Source organism: Salvelinus namaycush, chromosome 16 (assembly GCF_016432855.1).
Source record: "Salvelinus namaycush isolate Seneca chromosome 16, SaNama_1.0, whole genome shotgun sequence".
Lineage (NCBI taxonomy): Eukaryota > Metazoa > Chordata > Actinopteri > Salmoniformes > Salmonidae > Salvelinus > Salvelinus namaycush.
The window spans coordinates 38,252,897-38,280,167 of NC_052322.1; the positions used below are offsets into that span (position 1 = coordinate 38,252,897).

The 27,271-nt window shown below is 43.6% G+C and overlaps 1 protein-coding gene across 2 annotated transcripts in view; it reads left to right on the forward strand.

Moving 5' to 3' along the window:
• gripap1 (GRIP1 associated protein 1) overlaps positions 1 to 27,271 on the forward strand; it is an 80,825-nt gene that overhangs the window by 37,213 nt on the left and 16,341 nt on the right. For both annotated transcript variants that reach the window (XM_039011214.1, XM_039011215.1), the window contains 3 exons: positions 392 to 525; positions 4,617 to 4,733; positions 6,512 to 6,605. In XM_039011214.1, the coding sequence (XP_038867142.1) occupies positions 392 to 525; positions 4,617 to 4,733; positions 6,512 to 6,605 (345 nt within the window). The remainder of the gene's footprint in view (positions 1 to 391; positions 526 to 4,616; positions 4,734 to 6,511; positions 6,606 to 27,271) is intronic.

Below are 27,271 nucleotides of genomic sequence, written 5' to 3' on the forward strand. Positions count from 1 at the left end.
CAGCAGCCATTAGTTTTCTATGGGAAATCCATAAGTGCCTACGGACTGAGGCTTCCCTCTATGCACAATGCACTGGGTCCTAACTTAATTACTGTGTTTGTTTCCTTATCCAAGCTACATAATGGATGTTGGTGGTAGACGATGTTCTGTAGTTACAGTTGGGAGGACAGTAATGCAGCTTATGAAAGCCAGCCATACGTAAGCGGGTTGAAATGGTCAGCAGTGTGCCCTTGCTTTGTCCTGAAAGGGAATATTATCCACGTCAAAAAATGTCAAACGGTGTTTGATGACTGAACAGTGACTACTTTTTTCCCCACTTAGAAATAATGACTTCAGCTGTAATTCCTCAGTAAGACTCCCCCATTGAGAGAGTGTTTGTGTGTGTTTCCAGGCCTGGAGGAGCTGGTGTTGTCAGAGATCAGCTCTCCTAGTCCTAAGCAGCAGAGGGGAGATAGCAGCAGTGTCTCGTCCTTCAGCTACGGGGAGATCATGAAGGAGGGAGCCACATCACAGAGCATCAACAAGGTACTGTACACTACACCAGTCAGCACAGAGCATCAACACGGTACTGTACACTACACCAGTCAGCACAGAGCACCAACAAGGTACTGTAGACTACACCAGTCAGCACAGAGCATCAACAAGGTACTGTACACTACACCAGTCAGCACAGAGCACCAACACGGTACTGTACACTACACCAGTCAGCACAGAGCATCAACAAGGTACTGTACACTACACCAGTCAGCACAGAGCATCAACAAGGTACTGTACACTACACCAGTCAGCACAGAGCACCAACACGGTACTGTACACTACACCAGTCAGCACAGAGCACCAACAAGGTACTGTACACTACACCAGTCAGCACAGAGTACCAACACGGTACTGTACACTACACCAGTCAGCACAGAGCACCAACAAGGTACTGTACACTACACCAGTCAGCACAGAGCACCAACACGGTACTGTAGACTACACCAGTCAGCACAGAGCATCAACACGGTACTGTAGACTACACCAGTCAGCACAGAGCACCAACACGGTACTGTAGACTACACCAGTCAGCACAGAGCATCAACAAGGTACTGTACACTACACCAGTCAGCACAGAGCATCAACAAGGTACTGTACACTACACCAGTCAGCACAGAGCATCAACAAGGTACTGTACACTACACCAGTCAGCACAGAGTACCAACACGGTACTGTACACTACACCAGTCAGCACAGAGCACCAACACGGTACTGTACACTACACCAGTCAGCACAGAGTACCAACAAGGTACTGTACACTACACCAGTCAGCACAGAGCACCAACACGGTACTGTACACTACACCAGTCAGCACAGAGTACCAACAAGGTACTGTACACTACACCAGTCAGCACAGAGCACCAACACGGTACTGTAGACTACACCAGTCAGCACAGAGCATCAACAAGGTACTGTACACTACACCAGTCAGCACAGAGCATCAACAAGGTACTGTACACTACACCAGTCAGCACAGAGCATCAACAAGGTACTGTACACTACACCAGTCAGCACAGAGTACCAACACGGTACTGTAGACTACACCAGTCAGCACAGAGCATCAACAAGGTACTGTACACTACACCAGTCAGCACAGAGTACCAACACGGTACTGTAGACTACACCAGTCAGCACAGAGCACCAACACAGTACTGTAGACTACACCAGTCAGCACAGAGCATCAACAAGGTACTGTAGACTACACCAGTCAGCACAGAGCATCAACAAGGTACTGTACACTACACCAGTCAGCACAGAGCACCAACACGGTACTGTACACTACACCAGTCAGCACAGAGCATCAACAAGGTACTGTACACTACACCAGTCAGCACAGAGCATCAACAAGGTACTGTACACTACACCAGTCAGCACAGAGCACCAACACGGTACTGTACACTACACCAGTCAGCACAGAGTACCAACAAGGTACTGTACACTACACCAGTCAGCACAGAGTACCAACAAGGTACTGTACACTACACCAGTCAGCACAGAGCACCAACACGGTACTGTAGACTACACCAGTCAGCACAGAGTACCAACAAGGTACTGTACACTACACCAGTCAGCACAGAGTACCAACAAGGTACTGTACACTACACCAGTCAGCACAGAGCACCAACACGGTACTGTAGACTACACCAGTCAGCACAGAGCATCAACAAGGTACTGTACACTACACCAGTCAGCACAGAGCACCAACAAGGTACTGTAGACTACACCAGTCAGCACAGAGTACCAACAAGGTACTGTACACTACACCAGTCAGCACAGAGCACCAACAAGGTACTGTAGACTACACCAGTCAGCACAGAGCATCAACAAGGTACTGTACACTACACCAGTCAGCACAGAGCATCAACACGGTACTGTAGACTACACCAGTCAGCACAGAGCACCAACACGGTACTGTACACTACACCAGTCAGCACAGAGCATCAACAAGGTACTGTACACTACACCAGTCAGCACAGAGCATCAACAAGGTACTGTACACTACACCAGTCAGCACAGAGTACCAACACGGTACTGTACACTACACCAGTCAGCACAGAGCATCAACAAGGTACTGTACACTACACCAGTCAGCACAGAGCATCAACAAGGTACTGTACACTACACCAGTCAGCACAGAGTACCAACACGGTACTGTAGACTACACCAGTCAGCACAGAGCATCAACAAGGTACTGTACACTACACCAGTCAGCACAGAGCATCAACAAGGTACTGTACACTACACCAGTCAGCACAGAGTACCAACACGGTACTGTACACTACACCAGTCAGCACAGAGCACCAACACGGTACTGTAGACTACACCAGTCAGCACAGAGTACCAACACGGTACTGTACACTACACCAGTCAGCACAGAGCATCAACAAGGTACTGTACACTACACCAGTCAGCACAGAGTACCAACACGGTACTGTAGACTACACCAGTCAGCACAGAGCATCAACAAGGTACTGTACACTACACCAGTCAGCACAGAGCATCAACAAGGTACTGTACACTACACCAGTCAGCACAGAGTACCAACACGGTACTGTACACTACACCAGTCAGCACAGAGCACCAACACGGTACTGTACACTACACCAGTCAGCACAGAGCACCAACAAGGTACTGTACACTACACCAGTCAGCACAGAGCATCAACAAGGTACTGTAGACTACACCAGTCAGCACAGAGCATCAACAAGGTACTGTACACTACACCAGTCAGCACAGAGTACCAACAAGGTACTGTACACTACACCAGTCAGCACAGAGCATCAACAAGGTACTGTACACTACACCAGTCAGCACAGAGCATCAACAAGGTACTGTACACTACACCAGTCAGCACAGAGCACCAACAAGGTACTGTAGACTACACCAGTCAGCACAGAGTACCAACACGGTACTGTACACTACACCAGTCAGCACAGAGTACCAACAAGGTACTGTACACTACACCAGTCAGCACAGAGTACCAACACGGTACTGTAGACTACACCAGTCAGCACAGAGTACCAACAAGGTACTGTACACTACACCAGTCAGCACAGAGTACCAACAAGGTACTGTACACTACACCAGTCAGCACAGAGTACCAACACGGTACTGTAGACTACACCAGTCAGCACAGAGTACCAACACGGTACTGTACACTACACCAGTCAGCACAGAGCACCAACACGGTACTGTACACTACACCAGTCAGCACAGAGCATCAACACGGTACTGTACACTACACCAGTCAGCACAGAGTACCAATAAGGTGCTGTACGCTACACCAGTCATCAAAGCACCAACAAAGTACACTACACTAGTCGGCTAGAGACAGGAAACCAAGTCTGCACACGGGTCCACAGAACTGGCCAAGGCACATACAATGTAGTTCGTGAAAGCAATGGTACGCAGAGTATTGACGAGATCGATGTTTGACAGTAAAGAGTACAAATGAGGTGGAAAAGAGTTATGAAACTGCATAATCCACACATAGAATAATGAGAAATGTTTTGATGTAAGGAACCACAAAGAGAACCAATGATGTTGTCTGCAGCAACACAGTACCTCTTACATTGCATTGGTAACTGCCCAGAGTACAAACAGTACGCGCTGAGCCAGAGATGAGAGGCTGAACTTTCAGCAACCACAGTCATGACAGGCAGCTCAACAGGGAGCTCACGTGCATTTCATGTTTATGTGCTCCTCTGCTATGAATAGCTTTATAAAAACTGTGGATACTATAATTAGAATCCTTTGAATAAATACATGTCCTGTAATGTTTCTCTGCCAGGGATGTGGTTTGTTAAGGAAAGGGAAAGATGGAGAGAAAAAAATCTCTAAACCATACAATTTAGAATTCTCCAATTGTTTCCACTGTACAGATCAAATAAGGAGTCCAATTCTGTGTGTATAATACAGAGATAAGCTTGTACCATTAGACTTGTCAAGCTCCCAGTCACTGATAGAGAGAGAAGTATAATAAACGGATTGCACAAAATAGCTTCTCGCTCTGTCTGACTTTGTCTCTAAGTTAATGTAGGGAAGGTGTAACAGTGCTGTCTGGTCCTGTGTGTCCTCAGTCCGCCAGCGGCAGCCCCCAGTCCCAGCGGCCTGCTGACCTGTCTGATGATGAGGTTGGGGAGCTGTTCCAGAGGCTGGCTGGGGTGCAGCAGGAGAAGTGGATGTTGGAGGAGAAGGTATAATCTCTATGCTATTCATACTTAGTTATAATATAATACTAGTGTATACATAAGCAGCAAAGGCTCAAGGAGGTGTGGGCTATGGCCAATATACCACGGCTAAGGTCTGTTCTTATGCACGACACCAAGCGGAGTGCCTGGACACAGCACTTAGCTGTGGTATATTGGCCATATATCACAAACCCCTAAAGTGCTTTATTACTATTATAAACTGGTTACCAATGTAGTTGGAGCAGTAAAAATACATGTTTTATCATACCCATTGTATACGGTCTGATATACGATGGCTGTCAGCCAATCAGCATTCAGGGCTCGATCCACCCAGGTTATAATATACTATTATACTACTCTACTATAATCCGTATAATATACCATACTACTATCTATATATACACACTACATGGCCAAAATGATGTGGACATTCCTTTAAATTTGTGGTTTTGGCTAATTCAGCCACACACGACGGGTATAAAATCGGGCACACCGCCATGCAATCTCCATAGACTAACACTGGCAGTAGAATGGCCTTACTGAAGAGCTCAGTGACTTTCAATGTGGCACTGTCATAGGTATGCCATCTTTCCAACAAGTCAGTTCATCCTATTTCTGCTCTACTAGAGCTGCCCCAGTCAACTGTAAGTGCTGTTATTGTGAAGTGGAAATGTCTAGAAGCAACAACGGCTCAGCCCGAAGTGGTAGGCCACACAAGCTCACAGAACGGGACTGCAGAGTGCTGAAACGCGTTCTCTGGAGTGTTGAATCACACTTCACCATCTGGCAGTCCGACGGACGAATCTAGGTTTAGTGGATGCCAGGAGAACTCTACCTTTCTGAATGCATAGTGCCAAATGTACAGTTTGTTGAAGGAGGAATAATGGTCTGGGGCTGTTTTTCGTGGTTCGGGCTAGGCCCTTTAGTTCCAGTGAAGGGATATCTTAACGCTACATCATACAATGACATTCTAGACGATTCTGTGCTTCCAACTGTTTGGCAACAGTTTGGGGAAGGCTCTTTCCTGTTTCAGCTTTACAAAGCCCCCGTGCACAAAGCGAGCTCCATACAGAAATGGTTTGTCGAGGTTGGTGTGTAAGAATTTGACTGGCCTGCACTAAGCCCTGACCTCAACCCCATCGAACATCTTTGGGATGAATTGGAACGCCGACTGCGAGCCAGGCCTAATTGCGCTATATCAGTGCCCGACCTCACTAACGCTCTTGTGGCTAAATGCTAAAAGTCCCCGCAGCAATGTTCTAACATCTAGTGGAAAGCCTTCCCAGAAGAGTGGAGGCTGTTACAGCAGCGAAGGGAGGACCAACTCCATATTAATGCCCATGATTGTGGAATGAGATGACATGAAAGAAAGTTGTGGAATAAGGTTAATGTTCCTCTCTGCAATTTATGAGTCTGCGGCAGTGATGAATCCTTATTTTTGGACCACTAGAATTTATTTATTTCCCAATGAAATTGTGATAGCATCTTTTACTGGTGATTTTAAATCACTTTGAAATGCACCAGAATATGTCTGTAGCTGCACTGAACGGGAACCTATTGCTTCTGCTTGTTTTCGTGCTTTGCTGTTTTCGTGCCTTGGCCTGGCTGTTTTGCAGCCATTTTCCCGAGATCATATTATATATTTACACTGCCTGCCTGCTCTGTGTGAGAGATGATTGATGGACTTGGTACATGCTGGTAGCTCTGACGGGTGCTTTGTATACAGTATGTATGTATTCCTGTGGTTCTGGTGCATCTAATATGTCTATCTACTGTGCTTGCAGGTGAAACACCTAGAGGTCAGCTGCTCCTCCATGGCTGATGACATCTGTAAGAAAAGTGCTATCATCGAGACCTATGTCATGGACAGCAGGATAGGTAACGTTCTGAGCTTGGGCGATATACCGTATATACTGTATACCGGGGTATTTAGAAATAGCCACAGGATGCTTTTTCAGTACCGTTCTTTTTCAAGAAATTTTAATATTTGTAGCTACTTTAAGTACAGTGCATCCGGAAAGTATTCAGACCCCTTGACTTTTTCCACATTTTATTAGTCTTATTCTAAAATGGGTTAAAATGTGTTTTTTCCCCCTCATCAATCTATACACTACCCCATAATGACAAAGCAAAAACAGGTTTTTAGAAACCTTTGGCAGCGATTACAGCTTTGAGTCTTCTTGGGTATGACGCTACAAGCTTGGCACACCTGTATTTGGTGGAGTTTCTCTAATTCTTCTCTGCAGATCCTCTCAAGTTCTGTCAGGTTGGATGGGGAGCGTTGCTGCACAGCTATTTTCAGGTCTCTTCAGAGATGTTCGATCGGGTTCAAGTCCGGGCTCTGGCTGGGCCACTCAAGGACATTCAGAGACTTCTCCCGAAGCCACTCCTGCATTGTCTTGGCTGTGTGCTAAGGGTCGTTGTCCTGTTGGAAGGTGAACGTTCGCCCCAGTCTGAGGTCCTGAGCGCTCTGTAGCAGATTTTCATCAGTGACCTCTCTGTTCTTCATCATTCCCTTGATCCTGATTCCTCCAGAGGTGATGCTTGGTATTCAGGCTAAAGAGTTCAATCTTTGTTTCATCAGATCAGAGAATCTTGTTTCTCATGGTCTAAGAGTTCTCCAAGCAGGCTGTCATGTGCCTTTTACTGAGGAGTGGCTTCAGTCTGGCCACTCTACCATAAAGGCCTGATTGGTGGAATGCTACACAGATGTTTGTCCTTCTGGAAGGTTCTCCCATCTCTACAGAGGAACTCTGGAGCTCTGTCAGAATGACCATCGGGTTCTTGGTCACCTCCCTGATCAAGGCCCTTCTCAACCCATTGTTCAGTTTGCCCGGGCGGCCAGCTCTAGGAAGAGTCTTTGTGGTTCCAAACTGCTTCCATTTAATAAGGATGGAGGCCACTGTGTTCATGGGGACCTTCAATGCTGCAGACATTTTTTAGTTCCCTTCCCCAGATCTGTGCCTCGACACATTCCTGTCTTGGCGCTATACAAACTATTTTTTCAACCTCATGACTTGGTTCTTGCTCTGACATGTGCTGTCAACTGTGGGACCTTTATATAGACAGGTGTGTGCCTTTCCAAACCATGTCCATTCAATGGAAATGACCACAGGTGGACTCAAGTCAAGTTGTAGAAACATCTCAAGGATGATCAATGGAAACGGGATGCACCTGAGCTCAATTTCGAGTCTCATAGCAAATGGACTGAATACTGACATAAATAAGGTATTTCTGTTTTTTATATTTAATACATTTGCAAAAAAATGTCTAAACCTGTTTTCGCTTTGTCATTATGGGGTATTGTGTGTTGGTTGATTTGTCTGTTTATTTAATCTATTTTATTTAATCTATTAATCGAAAAACTCGAAGGGGTCTTAATACTTTCCGAATTAACTGTATGCCTACATATTTTGCTTAGTATTTTGTCTGTCGAATGGCCTTGTAAGTTTTAAAGCCAGTTAAGATTTACTTTCATTTTGTCTGCTGAAATGTAGCCCAACTAGGAAATAACAGCGTATTTTCGCTGTTCGTGCAATTTATTTTTTGAATCGTGAGTTTATGGTTATGACCGTTGATTATTCCAGTACATCTTGTTTCATGTCTCGAGGGCAAAAGTAGAAATTGTATTTCACCTTAAATAAACTATTCTCTAACTACTTGCATAAATAGACACTATCCTGCTCCTTCACGGTGGGGGATTTATTCAATTATATTATTACATTTGAACCTGACTTACTGTCTTCCTTTTATAATCCACTCTTAAATGTTTTTCCGTTCCTATTTATAATTCCGTAAAACTTAAATTAATATCCCGGAAGTTTATGTGCTTAAATCACTGAACACAACAGATGCTTTTTAGAGACAGGCTTCTATTTAAGCCAGGCTTCTATTTCCTTAATGCACACAGCTATTGCTCATTTGCATAGTTAATTGTTTAATTCCAGCATTCCCTTCCAGCAATTTCTTCATTTCCTGCTCATATGTGTTATCATTTACACACTGTCACGTTTATTTTGTCTTAGTATATTTTATTTTTTCTAAATAGAGTCAATGTCCTTGACAGAATAATTATTTTCCTTGACTGTGCGTTTTCAGCAGTTCTTAGAGGGTGATCGGCCGATTTCTAGGGGTCTGTACTCCCGAAGTTGATTGTTATGATTTCCAGTTAGCTAGCAGTTCTCAGCTGTTAGCAGCCAATGGCTAGCAGTTTCTTACTGGTGATTTAAAATGGCATAATTTTTTTGTCATTACTGAATTATTTAATGTAACAAACAATTCATGGTAATTCATGTTAACTTCGTAAATAATTAATTTAGACAGGGCATTTATTTGAAACGCCGCGTTTATTTTTGTGAAATGTTTGCAATTGCTTGGCTATTTAAAGGGACAGGCGGCTATTTGAGATTTGGCGTTTAACATTTTACGGTAATTCGATTTAAAATTTGCCACTATTGGAGCGCTCAGATACACTTGAAACAGCTCTTTGTTCAAACTAATAACTCCATGATAAGCTGTGGGCTCTGCTTATCATTTTATTTTGTATTTTAATAAGGTCTGGGTGGTTCGGCTGGCTGTGTATTTGAGATTCCTCTGCACCCTGTTCTGCTGTTGTCCTCGACCAGATTAGCACAAGTTCCGTTCGAAGTATTATCCGTGCTAATTTAACGTCCATGAGGCATTATGTAGAGTGGAGTGGTAAATGGAACACCATTACCATATAAAACTGGCAGAGTTTACAAGAAAATCTATTCAGAATGAAATTCAAGCACTTTTTAGAATGATTAGCACAGTGAAACATAATAAAGTTATGCTAAGTATGCTGGCTGTGGTGTTGTTATTGGCTAGGTAGTAAAGACAGTTTCAGAAATTCAAATCGAAATGGCATATTTCGCAGATCCAAAACATCAACCATAGCAACATTTCACGTTAAACTGATGTAGATGGGCTTTAAAACGTACCATAAGCTCAATAGAGACTGACCCAGTTTCACTACCTGGACTTGTCATCAGTGCTCAGACTTGGGTCTCTGTCTGAATGCCGTCCTTATTGTGAGCGTGCGGGCACTCAAGCTCAATGATATCATCAGGCTTTAGTTTCATGAAGGTCTGTAACATGGTGATAGGGCTCAGAGGGCACACTCCAGGGCATGCCTTTAGGAAAGCACTAGCAAAAAAGATTTGAAGTAGTTCACTCTCAAATAAAACTCTCGTTCACCCTGGATGTTTTTTCTTGATCTTCATAATGGTCCTCCTGTTGGCGATGTTGAAGAGGATATTTTCATCGTTTTCTTTGTAGATGTTGTGCCCTTAACTGTAACTACTGCAATGATTGATTGAATTATTAAGACTTTTATATAGGCCAAGTCTTAGTTACATGATACTGAAAAGAGAGCTTGTTTGTTGAAAATGTGTCTTTAAGTTAATCATGGCGTAGAGACAGTACAGGTATGAGGTGAAAGATGCAAGGACAATGGCAAGATTTCTGAACTTAGAAATGTGTTTACACTACACCATGTTCTAAAATGCTACAGTGTTTAAAGCTCATTTCACATTGACATTTATTGCTTATAACTTTGAATATTTAGCTCAAATCTTGGAAGTATTCAAATTCACTTTTAACTTTGACGGATGCATCCTTTCTGTGCTCCTCTTCTATAACCCAGTTAAATGAATCTCAGAGAGAGCGAGAGGGAAAAGGAGATTGAGTAGTACTGCTAGCAACGCGCATGACCCACCCACCTGAAGATCTGTCGATTTCCTTTGATGGAGGGGTGCAGAATCCTCTTGTCATTTAAATCTCGCTGGATGGATTGCTTTCATTTTACTCCTGCGACTCTTTCATACTCTTCTTGCGACTCTTTCATACTCTTCTTGCTCGTGCCTGCTGTTTTTCCCCGCTAAATCTACGACCGTGGAAATGATTGTAATGACCTGGCAAACACACCCCCGGTAATGGCTGAAATGGGCTCAATGGAATACATTGTCTTTCCGTTGCGTCTATTTGTATTTATTATGGATCCCCATTAGTTCCTGCCAAGGCAGCAGCTACTCTTCCTGGGGTCCAGCAAAATGAAGGCAGTTATACAATTTTAAACACGTTACAATACAATTACAACAGATATCACAACACATTGTGTGCCCTCGACTCTACTACCACATATCTACAACACAAAATCCGTCTACATGTGTACGCCTGTGTTTGTGTCTGATTGATGATTGATCATCTGATTGATGATGATTGTATGTGAGTGGGTGTGTGTAGAGTCAGTGTAAATGTGTGTGTGAGAGCAAATGATGGAGTGTTTGTATGTGTGTTGGAGTATGTGTGCGTAGTATGTATGGCCCTGTGTGCAGTCCAAAAATAAAATGCAAAGGTCAACTCAGATAGTCCATGTAGCCATTTAGTTAGCTATTTAGCAGTCTTATGGCATGGGGATATAAGCTGTTCAGGACCCTGTTGGTGTCAGATTTGATGACCAGGAGCTCGGCCCCAGTGATGGTACTTGGTTGTCCGCACCACTCTCTGCAGCGCCATGCAATCGACGGCAGTGCTCTTGCCATACCAAGCAGTGACGCAGCCAGTCAAGATGCTCTCAATGGTACAGCTGTAGAACCATTTGAGGGCCTGCCATGCCAAATAATGCCCCCCTCTACGTCACAATGGGATTCGATAAACTATTAGCGTCCGTTGCTATATCAGCGGTGGGATGACCTAAGGATTCAAATTTTGGAGATCATTACAGCCTAAATGACGTTCTTTTTATCATTGCTATGCAAACGAGGCTGATTTCCGCGTCAATTTCACTGTTCCAGCAGGTTTAGTTTAGTTAATGAAATAAAACATTATTTCAAACTACTTTTGGGTACCTTGTTAACATTACAACATAAAATCCATGTCTTACATATTGCTATGTTTTGAAAATGGCAGAGAAAACATGCAATCTGCTTGACACATTAAAGTTACTTACCTTACAGATCAGGAAGTCAGCTAATTTCCACTCCATTCATATGCAAAACTGTTTGATTCATACACTGGCTTGTCTGGCTGTCATGTTTTTATTTGAACCTGCCATTCCCTTATCTACACTGAAATAATATAATTTTAGTAGTCCTCTATTATGATTTTTTTATTCATAGTTCATTAGTACACCGTTGTAGTTGAATATATATGTATCTATTGTAAGTCCAAGGATACAACAATGAATAATGTGGAACACATAAATACCACCAAAGGATACCTTACAACGTATAATAATGAACACCTTGTGAAACAGCTGTGAAAACCAACCTGCCAATATTTAAGATTTTAATACATAAAATTCAATCGTTTTTGGTAGAGTTGTGCATTTAATTTATTTTCACAGATTTTTTGTGCACTCAGATGGCAATCATAGAATAAAATACTGAATTCTGGTGTGTGGAATATATAGAGGTGGTTGTGGTTGCTGTGTGGGTGGGAGGTTCTGCCTGTCACTTGTTCTCAACAGGCAGCCAGTCTCAGAAGAGGGAAAATGAGTGTTTGCAGTGCTAGTGTTTTTAGTTCATCTGTGTATCTTACATATTATGTGCCCAGTATGATGGAGCAATAAAAGTTTCTTAGCAGATAATGATAACAATAGCAGTTGTAAATGATGTAATGAAAAGTTGGAGGGTGGTTGGTAATGGAGGACCTCAGGTGGATCCACGTCTGAGTGTTGGGCAGAACCCAAAGGGAACAGGGTAGCAGACAGACGTAAACAAGCAAACACACAGGTTACACTTTACTGGGAGAAAATTTGATGAATTAGTGCAGTGTTATAAATGGGCGATATGTACTTTTCAACACTTTTGGAAGGTATAGTCTACCTCACGCTGGTCCCCCTCCGACTCAGAGCACAGAGAATCAGACTGATCCGAACTCACTGCTTCTGGTGGACGGTATACCTCCAGGGGGGCTCGGGACATTCGATGGTCCTAAAGTCATTTGGAGAGAGAAATTGAGAGGTAAATTTTTGTAAGCTTAGCATAACTACCATTTTTCTTGCTTTCTCAAATGTCATTCAAAGCTTAACATACTTTGTATATTGGGCTTCACTGAAGTGTCGGGGGCCAGTGCTTCCAGTGGTCGACCGTCCAGCTGCTTCCACAGAGGTAACCCTAGGTAGACAGAAAAATATCACTGTTAGGGAAACTAAAACTAGCTTCAGGTTATTTTGTGTGCAAATGCAAATAGTTATGAGATTTTTTATATTCACTTTAACAGATGGTGACCCCAGCTAGGAACGAAAGAGCAGTGAGGTTTCCCAGGTCTCGTCTAACTTTCATCCTTCTTCCAAGCCAAGTAATATGCCCTGGTGTCGTAGCACTTCGTCCCCTTCTTGATTCTGCTCTGGTAGCTCTCCTTCTGTTTCTCCTGCACCTTGTCCATGTTCAGTCCTACCTTGATTGATGACAGGAATACATGCAATTATGGTTCATATTACAAATACATTTCTTACAGGGACAGAAAATAAATTATCAGCGGATAATCATTTTTGCCTGGTCAAAAACCTTCACATCCTACTCAGTCTGTGCCTGAAGGTAGTACTCGAAGGTGTTCTGATCTGGTTCGACAACTTCCACCACATCAGGTGGGGTTTCAGTGATCCGAAAGTATGTTATACCTTATTCCAGCGTTCATGACTTCGGTCACTCAAGATGACCTTAGTAAAAACCACCCTCCTGTGTGGCTGGCCATCCTTTCCGCGTATGTAGATATGATTGCCTAACAAGTTGAAGAGAAGAGTTGTTGAAATACTCCAGTCCACATCACCTAGTTAAGGGCCTTTGGAATTACCATAATTGTTTACACCTATCCATTTCTTATTTTATTTTACCTTTATTTAACTAGGCAAGTCAGTTAAGAACAAATTCTTATTTTCAATGACGGCCTAAGAACAGTGGGTTTAACTGCCTTGTTCAGGGGCAGAACAACATTTGTACCTTGTCAGCTCGGGGATTCGATCTGATCAGGTTTAACTTCTAGCTAGACACCTCAATATGACAAACACATAACTATCGTTGGAGGCTGCTGATGGGAGGACGGCTCATAATGATGGCTGGAATGGAGTCAATTGAATGGTATCAACCACATGGACACCACGTGTTTGATACCATTCCATTTACTCCATTCCAGACATTATCAGCAGCCTCCACTGAACTATGTGTATAGCTATCAACTAGCTAACGTTAGACGGAAAATGGTTGTGAAAAATGGTTGTACATAGCTAAATCCGTCCAGTTATCTAATTGCTTAACGTTACCCTGAATTGTGAATTTCTCTGAATGTTGCTCCTCTTGTCCAAATCAGTGGTGTCTTCATAGTACTCCCAAGTGACGCAGTGGTCTAAGGCACTGCATTGCAGTGCTAGCTGTGCCACTAGAGATCCTGGTTGGAGTCCAGGCTCTGTCTATGTAAGGACCGTAGCTAGCAACGTCAATCTAAAAACAGCTTAAATTATTTATTCCTATTTAACAATGTGTACCATCAAAAACACCATCCTTGGAGAGAAATTCATAGGTAATTTATTTGCGCGGACTGAGCGGGCGTTATTGCGGTGAAATAGAACTAGAACTGCCCGCATCCTCCTCCCTTTGTGACTGCTACAAGGTAAAATAGAGCCAAGCAACCTGCATTGCAACTGACGCTTTGGTTCATTACGTAATCCAGTCAGAATGTTGCAAGTTCTAGCAACAGTCCTAGCAACAGAAGCTAGAACTCATCAAATCCCATTGTGATGTAGAGGGGGACTCTATTTGGAATGATATGCCCATGCCAAACGTTCTCAACCTCCTGAGTGGGAAGAGGTGCTGTCGCGCCTTCTTCATGACTGCATGTGGACCATTTTAAGTTCTTAGTGATTTGGACACTGAGGAACTTGAAGCTCTCGACCCGCTCCACTGCCACCCTGTCAATGTGGATGGGGGTGTGCTCGCCCCTCAGTTTCCTGTAGTTCACGATCCTCGGTCTTACTAGCGTTGAGGGAGAGGTTGTTCCAGCCCCACACTGCCAGGTCTCTGACCTCCTCCCTGTAGGCTGTGTCATTGTCACTGGTGATCAGGCCTACCAGCGTCTTGTCGTCAGCAAACTTGATGATGGTGTTGGAGTCGTGCGTTGCCACGCAGTCATGGGTGAACAGGGAGTACAAGAGGCGACTAAGCACACACCCTCTTATCTAGGTGGGTGAGGGCAGTGTGGAGTGCAATTGAGATTGCGTCGTCTATGGATCTGTTGGTATGCAAATTGGAGTGGGTCTGAGATGATGGAGTTGTGTGCCATAACCAATGGGTGATCTCGCTCGGACCCAAATCTTCTGGGTTGGTGGCAGCCCTCACACTATGTTAATGACAAAGCGTGCATAAATTGCATTGAGTTTGTCTAGTAGAGGCATCGCATTTCCTAATGAAGCCAGTGACGGAGGTGGTTAGCTCGTCGATGTTATTGGTGGAGTCCCGAAACATTCCAATTAGCGCTAGCAAAGCAGCCCTGTAGCATAATCTCTGATTCTGGAGACCATTTCTCAACGAAGCGAGTCAGGGGTAATTCCTGTTTGAGTGTGTGCTTGTAAACAGGAAGCAGGAGTACCTGATCTGATTTGCCGAATGGCGGACCAGGGAGAGCCTTGTATGCTTGCTTGAGGGTAAATTGACGGTAGTCTAGGACTTTATCGCCCCTAGTGGCGAGGGAGACGTGTTGATGGAAGTTGGGCATCACACCTTTCAATGAAGCAGAATTAAAATCGCCGGCAACCAGAAAAGCAGCCACTGGATGTACGTTTTTCTGCTTGGTTATAGCCTCGTACATTTCGATTAATGCCAGCTTGTTATGTTTCTTGTCCTGAGGTGGAATGTATACAACAGTCACAATAACAGCTGAAAACTGCCTCGGGAGGTAAAAGGGTTGGCATTTGACCATAAGGTATTCCAAGACGGGTGAACAGTTAGTCAACACTTCAACCTCGCTCGAGTCAGCACACCAGTTGTTGACGAAGCAAACCCCTCCCCCCTCGATTTCCCCAACTCCACTGTCCTGTCGGTATGGTGAATGAAGAATCCATAGAGTTGGATAGCTAAAGAATAGGGGTACCGCAGACAACCCTGAGGCTACGGCAGAGGACAGGAAGAAGTAAAATAAGTCCCATATATTGTCTGAGGCATGTTTCAGAAAAGCTGAGAATATTGCAGTTTCGAGAGTCATGTCAGATCTGAGGTCATCCATCTTATTATCAACTGATTGTACATTGGCCAATAGAATGGAGGGAAGAGGTTGCCGGTTCTTCCTTTGCCTTAATCTCACCAGGATCCCCCCTCTCTTGCCTCTGTAACGTCGGTATTTCCTCTTGGGTAGCCTGAAAATTTAGTTGGAATTACAGACAGAGCCCAGGACAGATGAGTTGAAGTTAAAACCAGAATTGAGGTAACTGCCAATCTGATGTTAGAAGTTATTCTCGGTTGTAAGAAATGACAGTGGATACATTTTTAAAAATGAAGTAAAAATAAACAACAAAAGCAAAGTTTGGTCGGAGCTAGCAAATGGCGGCCATCTAGTACAGCGCCATCTTCACTTTGTTATTAAGTTATAATTACTTACATTTGCTTTCATTCAAGTATTTTTGTCAGCCATCTTCCTGAAGCAACATTAGATCCTTGGGTCATAGAGCTTTATGGGAGTTTTGATAACCACTTGATAGGAAGTCTATGTCGATTCACATCGTTTGGAGGGCCAACTAGAGGCCTAAAAAGGCACTACCTCTCAATGTTGAATTTTCAGCACCACTCCGACTTGATGCTGGATCACGCAAAGTGGAGGGGAAGGGCTAAAGGAGGTTATCGGGATTGAGCCTAGAAGTCCAATGGTCAGTAGTGCTGTTTTTCTAGCTCAGAGATGAGTGGAGGTTGATATGACCTAATAAAGAAGTCTGTGCTCATCTCTCAAGGGACTTAATATCTTTCAACAGTTCTTGGCGTGCGCGCGCGAGCACACACTGATTCCAGTTTGCAGAGTGGTGGAGGTAGGTTCCTTTGTACCTCTTGTGCCCTGTAACAACCTTGGTTTTAACAATAAGAGGTCATTATTTAACATAGTCATCCTCATTTAGAGGAAGTGGGTTGGACTTTCCATCCCCCGCATATGAGATGTGGCTTCCTCTCCTCTGTGTGCTCTCCTCCTGTTTTTCATTTCATGACTGACTGATTTAACATTGTAATGCCAGGCTAGATTCTGTTAAGGCCGTCATCTTCCAATTGTAAATTTTGTGGTGCTATGAAAGTTGAAGGTCTCCTGTTCGCTGGACTTGTCAGACTGCGTAAACAACGGGGTGAAGTGGAGGGAAAAAAACATTCTTAGCCGATGTCTTTGAAGAGAGAATTTTGGTTTTCACTTGAGATTTGGCTTATTTGCATGTTGTTTAATGTAGCTAGAGCAGTGACACTACAGAGTATTCAAAAGATGCATTTAAAAACACATTGTATTATTGCTAGATATAAAAGCTGATACTCAACACCGGATATTAATTGGATCCTATAATGATCTACCGTATCTTACAATGGTCATATTTACAGCCAGCTGTGCTGTAATGTTAGTGCAGATGTTTTTTTGGTACAACAACAGGCGTGCGGGTGGGGCATAGCGTTTTGTATTCAGGACAAAAATATATTTAGTAAAAAACCCTGCCCTCCCATACCATCAGCCAGATCCACAGAGCAGAGAAGGCTGTAGAGGCCATGGGAAAAGGAATGGGGTCCCAACCTGTAGAAGGCAGGCAGTAAGGCGTTGGTGGTAGATGAGAGCTGACATTAGCAGGATGTAAATGATTCAGGATGCAGACATGCCTCAGTGAACCCAACACTCATCTTCAATAATGCAGCAGCAGGCTCAGCCCTCTGCTCAGCCCTCTGGTCAGCCCTGCTGGTGAGACGCAACGGGATGGGACGGGAGTAGCAACGGGATGAGACGGGAGTAGCACCCAGTAATGTTAGTGCCTGCCAGGCAGCAACAGGATGGGCCGGGAGTAGCAACGGGATGGGACGGGAGTAGCACCCAGTAATGTTAGTGCCTGCCATGCAGTAACAGGATGGGCCGGGAGTAGCAACGGGATGGGACGGGAGTAGCACCCAGTAATGTTAGTGCCTGCCAGGCAGCAACAGGATGGGCCGGGAGTAGCAACGGGATGGGACGGGAGTAGCACCCAGTAATGTTAGTGCCTGCCAGGCAGCAACAGGATGGGCCGGGAGTAGCAACGGGATGGGACGGGAGTAGCACCCAGTAATGTTAGTGCCTGCCAGGCAGTAACAGGATGGGCCGGGAGTAGCAACGGGATGGGACGGGAGTAGCACCCAGTAATGTTAGTGCCTGCCAGGCAGCAACAGGATGGGCCGGGAGTAGCAACGGGATGGGACGGGAGTAGCACCCAGTAATGTTAGTGCCTGCCAGGCAGTAACAGGATGGGCCGGGAGTAGCAACGGGATGGGACGGGAGTAGCACCCAGTAATGTTAGTGCCTGCCAGGCAGCAACAGGATGAGACGGGAGTAGCACCCAGTAATGTTAGTGCCTGCTAGGCAACAACGGGACAGGAGCACCCAGTAATGTTAGTGCCTGCCAGGCAGTAACAGGATGGGCCGGGAGTAGCAACGGGATGGGACGGGAGTAGCACCCAGTAATGTTAGTGCCTGCCATGCAGCAACAGGATGAGACGGGAGTAGCACCCAGTAATGTTAGTGCCTGCTAGGCAACAACGGGACAGGAGCACCCAGTAATGTTAGTGCCTGCCAGGCAACAACGGGACAGGAGCACCCAGTAATGTTAGTGCCTGCCAGGCAACAATGGGACAGGAGGAGCACCCAGTAATGTTAGTGCCTGCTAGGCAACAACGGGACAGGAGCACCCAGTAATGTTAGTGCCTGCCAGGCAACAACGGGACAGGAGGAGCACCCAGTAATGTTAGTGCCTGCTAGGCAACAACGGGACAGGAGGAGCACCCAGTAATGTTAGTGCCTGCTAGGCAACAACGGGACAGGAGGAGCACCCAGTAATGTTAGTGCCTGCTAGGCAACAACGGGACAGGAGCACCCAGTAATGTTAGTGCCTGCCAGGCAACAACGGGACAGGAGCACCCAGTAATGTTAGTGCCTGGCTGCCTACCTGGTCACACTGCCTGTCTGTCTGCTCTGCTGCACCATGCATCGTAACATAGTCCTTTCAGCAACTAAGTAGCACCACGTCATGTTCTTGTAGGTAATGTAATGTATATGTTGACAGTTATTTAATTAATCAATTTGAAATTGTTCCAACCTACTTTCCTTAGTGATTTTATTCTTACACAGCTTGTGGATGTGGTTGCTGGGTAATGAGCCCCAAACTCTCATTAACACTGTGTGGATGATTCTACAGTAAAGTATTCACTCCCACCCTCTTAACCCGGAAGCCAGCTGCACCAATGTGTTGTAGGAAACACTGTTCAACTGACAACCGAGGTCATCCTGCAGGCGCCTGGCCCGCCACAAGGAGTCGCTAGAGCAGCTCCCCCCGGACAAAAATGAAAAGCTGAAATATCTCAAGTAATAAACCCCTTTGTTATGGCAAGCCTAAATAAGTTCAGGAGAAAACATTTACTTAACAAGTCATAGGTTGCATTGACTCGCTCTGTGTACAATAATATTGTTTAACATGATTTTTTAATGACTGCCTCATCTCTGTAACCCACACATACAATTATCTGTAAGGTCCCTCAGTCGAGAAGTGATTTTCAAACACAGATTCAACGACAAAGACCAGGGAGGTTTTCCAATGCCTGGCAAAGAATGGCACCTGTTGATAGATGGATAAAAAACTAAAAAACAACAGACATTGAATATCCCTTTGAGCATGGTGAAGTATATTAATTACACTTTGGATGGTGTATCAATACACTCAGTCACTACAAAGATACAGGCGTCCTTCCTTACTCAGTTGCCGGAGAGTAAGGAAACCGCTCAGGGAATTCAGCATGAGGCCATTGGGACTTTGAAACAGTTAGAGTTTAATGGCTGTGATAGAACTGAGGATGGATCAACATTGTAGCTACTCCACAATACTAACCTAATTGACAGAGTGAAAAGAAGATAAGCCTGTACATCCTGTTTGCGACAAGGCACTAAAGTAATACTGCAAGAAATTAGGAAAAGCAATTCACTTTTTGTCCTGAATACAAAGCGTTGTGTTTGGGGCAAATACAACACATTACTGAGTACCACTCTCCAGATTTTCAAGCATAGTGGTGACTGCATCATGTTATGGGTATGCTGGTAATCATTAAGGACTGGGGAGTTTTTCAGGATAAAAAGGAGACTGAATGGAGCTATGGGAGAACCTGGTTCAGTCTGCTTTCCACCAGACACTGGGAGATGAGTTCATCTTTCAACAGGACAATAACCTAAAACACAAGACCAAAGAAGACTGAATCTTACTGAGTGGCCGAGCTAGTTTTGACTTAAATCTACTTGAAAATCTATGGCAAGACCTGAAAATGGTTATCTAGCAATGATCAACAACCAATTTGAGTATTTTGAACAGAATAATGGGCAAATGTTGCACAATCCAGGTGTGGAAAGCTCTTAGGGACTTACCCAGAAAGACTCACAGCTGTAATCGCTGCCAAAGGCGCTTCTACAAAGTATATACTCAGGGGTGTGAAGAGTTCTGTATTTGATTATTAATACATTTGCAAACATTTCTAATAGCATGTTTATTATGGGGTATTGTATTGTGTGTAGATGCGCGAGAAAAAACAATTTAATACATTTTGTATTCATGCTGTAACATAACAAAATGTGGAATAAGTGAAGTGGTATGAATACTTTCTGAAGGCACTGTATTTAATAGAGTTTTGAGGAGTGATCAGTTGGTGTAATAGAGATGTCTTGACGTGTTAGACAGCGGTCTAGCGATGGAGGCAGAGGGCGAGAGACAGATGGAGATCGTCAATAATATGACATTTGAAATGCCTATTATTTTTTTACTTTTCAATGTTTACTGTTAATTTCTACTCATTTCCATTTAGTTTTTTTGTATATTTCACTTGCTTTGGCATATGTTTCCCATGCCAATAAATTGAATTGTGATTGTTAGAAAGCGATAAAGAGTCATATTTGTCACATGCGTAGAATACAACAGGTGTAGACTTTACCGTGAAATGCTTACTCTCCCAACAATGCAGAGTTAAAAAGTAAAAAACATTTGCAAAAATGAAATGGTAACAATAAAACAACAGTAACCAGGCTATATACAAGGAGTACCGGTACCGAGTCAATGTGCAGGGGTACAAGGCAGTTGACGTAATTGAGGTAATATGTACATGTAGGTAGGGGTTAGGGTTAGGAAAGCAAGTCAAGATGCTCTCAATGGTGAAGCTGTAGAACTTCTTGAGGATCTGAGGGCCCATGCCAAATCTTTTCAGCTTCCTGATGGGGAAAAGTAATTGTTGTGCCTCTGTTGGTGTGCTTGGACCGTGATAGTTCCTCAGTGATGTGGACACTGAGGAACTTGTAGCATTTGACTAGTGGTTTAACGGACCGTAGTTGATCCGTACGGATCAACCCCACGGTTCGGCCCGCATGTGAGCCGCGGATCAATCGCAAAGTTTAACCATCATAGTGTGAAATACAGTTTTACTGCCGCTGTTACTTTTTAAAGTAATAATTCCCTAAATCTCGATGCAGAGTTGCAATGAAAAGATAAAGACAAGACGTGTGCTGTGTTTTACTCTGAAACCTGAAGGTTGATTTTGATTATTTAAAAAAAGCAGTTGTGTGTATTGTTCACGTGAACGGGGCATGTTGAATCCCAACGAATCAATCCTGGATGCTCGCGTTGCAAAAAGCAAAGAAGAAAAAAGAGCAGTGACAGCCATGGCTGGGGGAGGAGCTGAAGAACTGGAAAAGCCTCCCGCTTCATTTAAGTCTCATGTATGGGAGCATTTTGGTTTCCCTGTCAAATATGATGACGGAAGAAGGGTGGTGGACAACACCATTACGGTGTGTAGGCATTGTGCCACAAGAAAGCCGTATGATCATGGAAATACATTGAGCACGGCCAAACATTTAAAGCGTCATCACCCTGGTGTGTCAGTGACAGGAGCCAACTCTCAGTGAACCAGATGGACCGCCTCCTTGGGAGGATCAGGAAGGTGGTTTACTTTTTCCACCGAAGCACAACAGCTGCTCATGTGCTTAAGACCAAGTAAGAAATGCTACAGCTACCGACCCACAAGCTCATACACCATGTCACAACAAGATGGAACTCCCCTTATGACATGTTGGAGAGCTATCTTGAGCAGCAAGCAGCTGTATACTCTGCACTGACAGACAAGACCCAGAAAAAAACAAAGACATCGTCACCTTGTCTGATGATGACGTGAAAGTGGCAGAGGAGGTCCTCCAGGTGCTCAAACCTTCAAAACAGGGTCAACCTGTGCTGTTGCATACCCTTACCACCTGGGGGCGGCCTGTCAGGAAGTCCAGGATCCAGTTGCAGAAGGTGGTGTTTAATCTCACGGTCCTTAGCTAAGGGATGATCTTGGAGGGCACTATGGTGTTGAACTCTGAGCTGTAGTCAATGAACAGCATTCTCACGTTGGTGTTCCTTTTGTCCAAGGGGGAAAAGTCTGTGTGGAGTGCAATAGATAATGCTTCATCTGTAGATCTGTTGTGGCAGTGTGCGAATTGGAATGGGTCTGGGATGATGGTGTTGATTTGAGCCATGACCAGCCTTTCAAAGCACTTCATAGCTTTAGATGTGAGTGCTACGGGGTAATAGTTATTTAACTTGGCGTTCTTGACACAGGGACTATGGTGGTCTGCTTGAAACATATAGGTATTACAGACTATATCAGGGAGAGTTTGAATATGTGAGTGAAGACACTTCACTGGCCAGCTGGTCAGCGCATGCTCGGAGTACACGTCCCGGTAATCTGTCTGGCACCGCGGCCTTTTGAATGTTGACCTGTTTAACCTGTCTAGCCCCAGCATTCCGCTAGCGGAACTCCTCCCACATTCCACTGAAAAGGCAGAGCGCGAAATTCAAAAAATATTTTTTCGAAATATTTAACTTTCACACATTAACAAGTCCAATACAGCAAATGAAAGATACACATCTTGTGAATCCAGTCAACATGTCCGATTTTTAAAATGTTTTACAGCGAAAACAGCACGTATATTTATGTTAGCTCACCACCAAATACAAAGAAGGACAGACATTTTTCACAGCACAGGTAGCATGCACAAAGCCAACCTAACTAACCAAGAACCAATCAAACTAACCAAGAAACAACTTCATCAGATGACAGTCTTATAACATGTTATACAATAAATCTATGTTTTGTTCGAAAAATGTGCATATTTGAGGTATAAATCAGTTTTACATTGCAGCTACCATCACAGCTACCGTCAAAAATAGCACCGAAGCAGCCAGAGTAATTATAGAGACCAACGTGGAATACCTAAATACTCATCATAAAACATTTCTGAAAAATGCATCGTGTACAGAAATGAAAGACAAGCATCTTGTGAATCCAGCCAATATTTCAGATTTTTTAAGTGTTTTACAGCGAAAACACAATATAGCATTATATTAGCTTACTACAATAGCCTACACACAACCGCATTCATTCATCAAGGCACGTTAGCGATAGCGAATAAACCAGCAAAAGATATCAATTTTCACTAACCTTCATAAACCTTCCTCAGATGACAGTCCTATAACATCAGGTTATACATACACTTATGTTTTGTTCGAAAATGTGCATATTTAGAGCTGAAATCAGTGGTTATCCATTATGCTAATGTAGCTTCTTTTTCCCAGAATGTGCGGATATTTCTATTAGACTCTCACCTATTCTGACCAAATAGCTATTCATAAACATTACAAAAAAATACATGTTGTATAGGAAATGATAGTAACACTAGTTCTTAATGCAATCGCAGTGTTAGAATTCTAAAAATATCTTCATTACGACATCCACCTTACGTTATAGCGAGAGAGTGCCCAAAATATGGGCGCAAAACTACTAGTATACAGTTCGACAGATATATGAAATAGCATCACAAAATGGGTCCTACTTTTGGTGATCTTCCATCAGAATGTTGGACAAGGGGTCCTTTGTCCAGAACAGTCGTTGTTTGGATTTAGAACATCGTTTTTCCCTCCTGATTTAGCAAACACACTGGCCAAGTGGCGCGAAGCTCTCCTTTCTGAACAAAGGCACACAACGCAACACGCCTAACGTCCCGAATACATTTCAAAAATCTAATAAAACTATATTGAAAAAACATACTTTACGATGATATGGTCACATGTATCAAATAAAATCAAAGCCGGAGATAGTAATCGCCTATAACGACAGCTATTCTGATGGCAAATCCAGGACCAACTTCGCGCCTTCCTGAAAACATAAAATGGGTGACACGTCATTCCAAGAGGACGTATTCCATCTCAGACCAAGATAATCACTCCATTTCTTCTCTCACTGCATCTTGACATCCTGGGGAAGGTGTATGACGTGCATGTATACTCATACGTGTCATGCCCATTTATAGGCAGGCCCTTGAACAGAGCATAATTTTCAGACTTTCCACTTCCTGGTCAGAAAGTGTGCTGCCAAATGAGTTCTGTTTTACTCACAGACAAAATTCAAACGGTTTTAGAAACTAGAGAGTGTTTTCTATCCAATAGTAATAATAATATGCATATTGTACGAGCAAGAATAGAGTACGAGGCCGTTTAAACTGGGCACGTTTTTCCCCCAAAGTGTAAATAGCGCCCTCTATCCTCATCAGGTTTTAAAGGTCTTACATCGTCTACGAAGAGTGTGATCAGTCATCCGGAACAGCTGGTGCTCTCATGCATGGTTCAGTGTTGCTTGCCTCACCGCAAGCGTAGAAGACATTTAGCTTGTCTGGTAGGTTCTCATCACTGGGCAGGTCGCGGCTGGTTTTCCCTTTTTTTTTTTTTTATCCGTGATAGTTTGCAAGCCCTGCCACAGCCGACGAGCATCAGAGCCGGAAGAGCAGGATTCAATCTTGGTCCTGTATTGACGCTGATTTCTTATAAGCGTCTTGATTAGTGTCCCGCTCCTTGAAAGCGGTAGCTCTAACCTTTAATCCATGGCTTCTGGTTGGGATATGTACGAACGGTCACTGTGGGGATGACGTCGTCGATGCACTTATTAATGAAGCCAGTGACTGATGTGGTAAACTCCTCAATGCCATCAGATGAATATTTGCTTGTAAGCTGGAATCAGGAAGATAGAGTTAATGTCAGATTTGTGTGAGGGAGAGCTTTGTATGCGTCTCTGTGTGTGGCGTACAGGTGATCTAGAGGTTTTTTTGGGCTCTATTTGCACAGGTGACATGCTGGTAGAAATGAGGTAAGACTGATTTCAGATTTCCAGCATTAGAATCACCGGCCACTAGGAGCGCTGCTTCTTGTTAAGCATTTTCTTGTTTGCTTATGGCCCTATACAGCTAATCAGAGATGCGGACTCGAGTCACGTGACTCAAGATTTGTTTGTCATCTTGCACACTATGTAACACTATCTGTCCTTTTATATTGGAGTGCTTCAGGTTCTGTGCATTCTGTTCTGTGTCTTGACCAATCAGATTCACGGTAATCGCAGGTTGCGCTGGGCACAAAGCGCGTCATCTAGCAAAGTGTGCCCCGCTCCACTGTCCTCCGGTATTTATTTAGCAAACATGATAACACATCACTCCCGACTTACACAAGCAAGAACTCTTCACAGAAATTATGCAGCAGCCTACAGCTAAACTGTATGGGAAGAAAACAAGACAATTTCTTAGTCTAATCAACTAGGCTACTGATAACGACCGTAAAGACCCTGCGGCAGAATGAATCAGTTAGATGGGCCTTTGATTTTCATAGGGGGGCAAGTTTTTTCACGGACCTCCTATGTCTTCACGTGCTTGCGCCTTCACAATAGTTGTAATGGTTTTATTAGTAAAGACCGTAGGCAGCTCGTGAGTTTCAAGTTTGTGCAAGGTTACAGTTTATCATAATATTTCTACCGATCTGTGTGCCAGTTCTGATTATTGTTTATATAGAACATTTCTTGGAACAGTTTAATATCAATAATATCGTTTTCATTTCTCAAAGTCATTGTCACATGGTTCATCAAAGAAATCCAAAGTAATATGATAAAAATCTAGAAGTTTAAATTCAACTATGCCAAGAGCACTAGCCTCTGCCATATGGACACATTGATACACTGTGATCTACTGGATGGTAAAGAAACGACAGTGTAGAGATGCAGCAGTAGACCTAGAACTTCCATCGTTAACTAAGTCAAATACATAGAGATGCAGCAGTAGACCTAGAACTTCCATCGTTAACTAAGTAAAATACATAGAGATGCAGCAGTAGGCCTAGAACTTCCATCGTTAACTAAGTCAAATACATAGAGATGCAGCAGTAGGCCTAGAACTTCCATCGTTAACTAAGTCAAATACATAGAGATGCAGCAGTAGACCTAGAACTTCCATCGTTAACTAAGTCAAATACATAGGCCTTAAGCCAACAAATAAAACAGTAGAAAATATCCTGATGAAAATGTTGGTTCTTTCAATCACATTCATCTATCTACTCCTCCTGTCTGCCTCCGTCTTGATCTGTCTTGACTTGAGCTTTTTGCTAGTGAAGTGCAACATCGTATCAAATCATCACTTGGTCTGGCCGCACTAGCGAACTGAGTAGTATGTCCTTCGCCTCCGACTCATTAAAGTAGAAATCTTCATCCAAATCGAGGTTAGTGATCAGTGTTCTGATGTCCAGAAGCTCTTTTAGGTCATAGGAAATGATTGCGAAAACATTATGTGCAAAAAATCAACGCAAAAAAAACATTTGGTAAGGAGCACGTAAAACGGCAGTTATTCCCTCCAGCCCTTTTCTTTAGCGATGGATAGAGCGAGAGAGAGAGTTACACTCTCAGATTAGACACACCATATATTTTTTTTTAAACCAATCCAATTTTGATAAACTTGCATATCTATTAGTTGAAAAACCACAGTGTGCCTTCACAGCAGCAAGAAAAGGGCAACCAGTAGAGAACAAACACCATTGTAAATACAACCTATATTTATTGGTCTATTTATTTTCCCTTTGCACAAATGTTACAAATAGCCATAATATAACATTTGAAATGTCTCTATTATTTTGAAACTTTTGTGAGTGTAATGTTTACTGTTCATTTCTGATTGTTTATTTCACTTTTGTTTTTATCTATTCCGCTTGCTTTGGCAATGTAGACATGTTTCCCATGCCAATAATGCCCTTTGAATTGAATTGAGAGAGATGGAGCGAGAGAGAGATGGAGTGTACTAGGGATTATGGGAGTTGGTTAATGGGGCAGTCAGTCAGGTCTGCGCTGCAGTCATGTGTGGACAGGGAGTTTATTCGTAGACTAGATTCCTCTCCTGGTTAAGTGCTCTTCCCTGCTAGAGAAGTTTTATACTGCTGCAGTCTGTAACCCCCTCGTCTT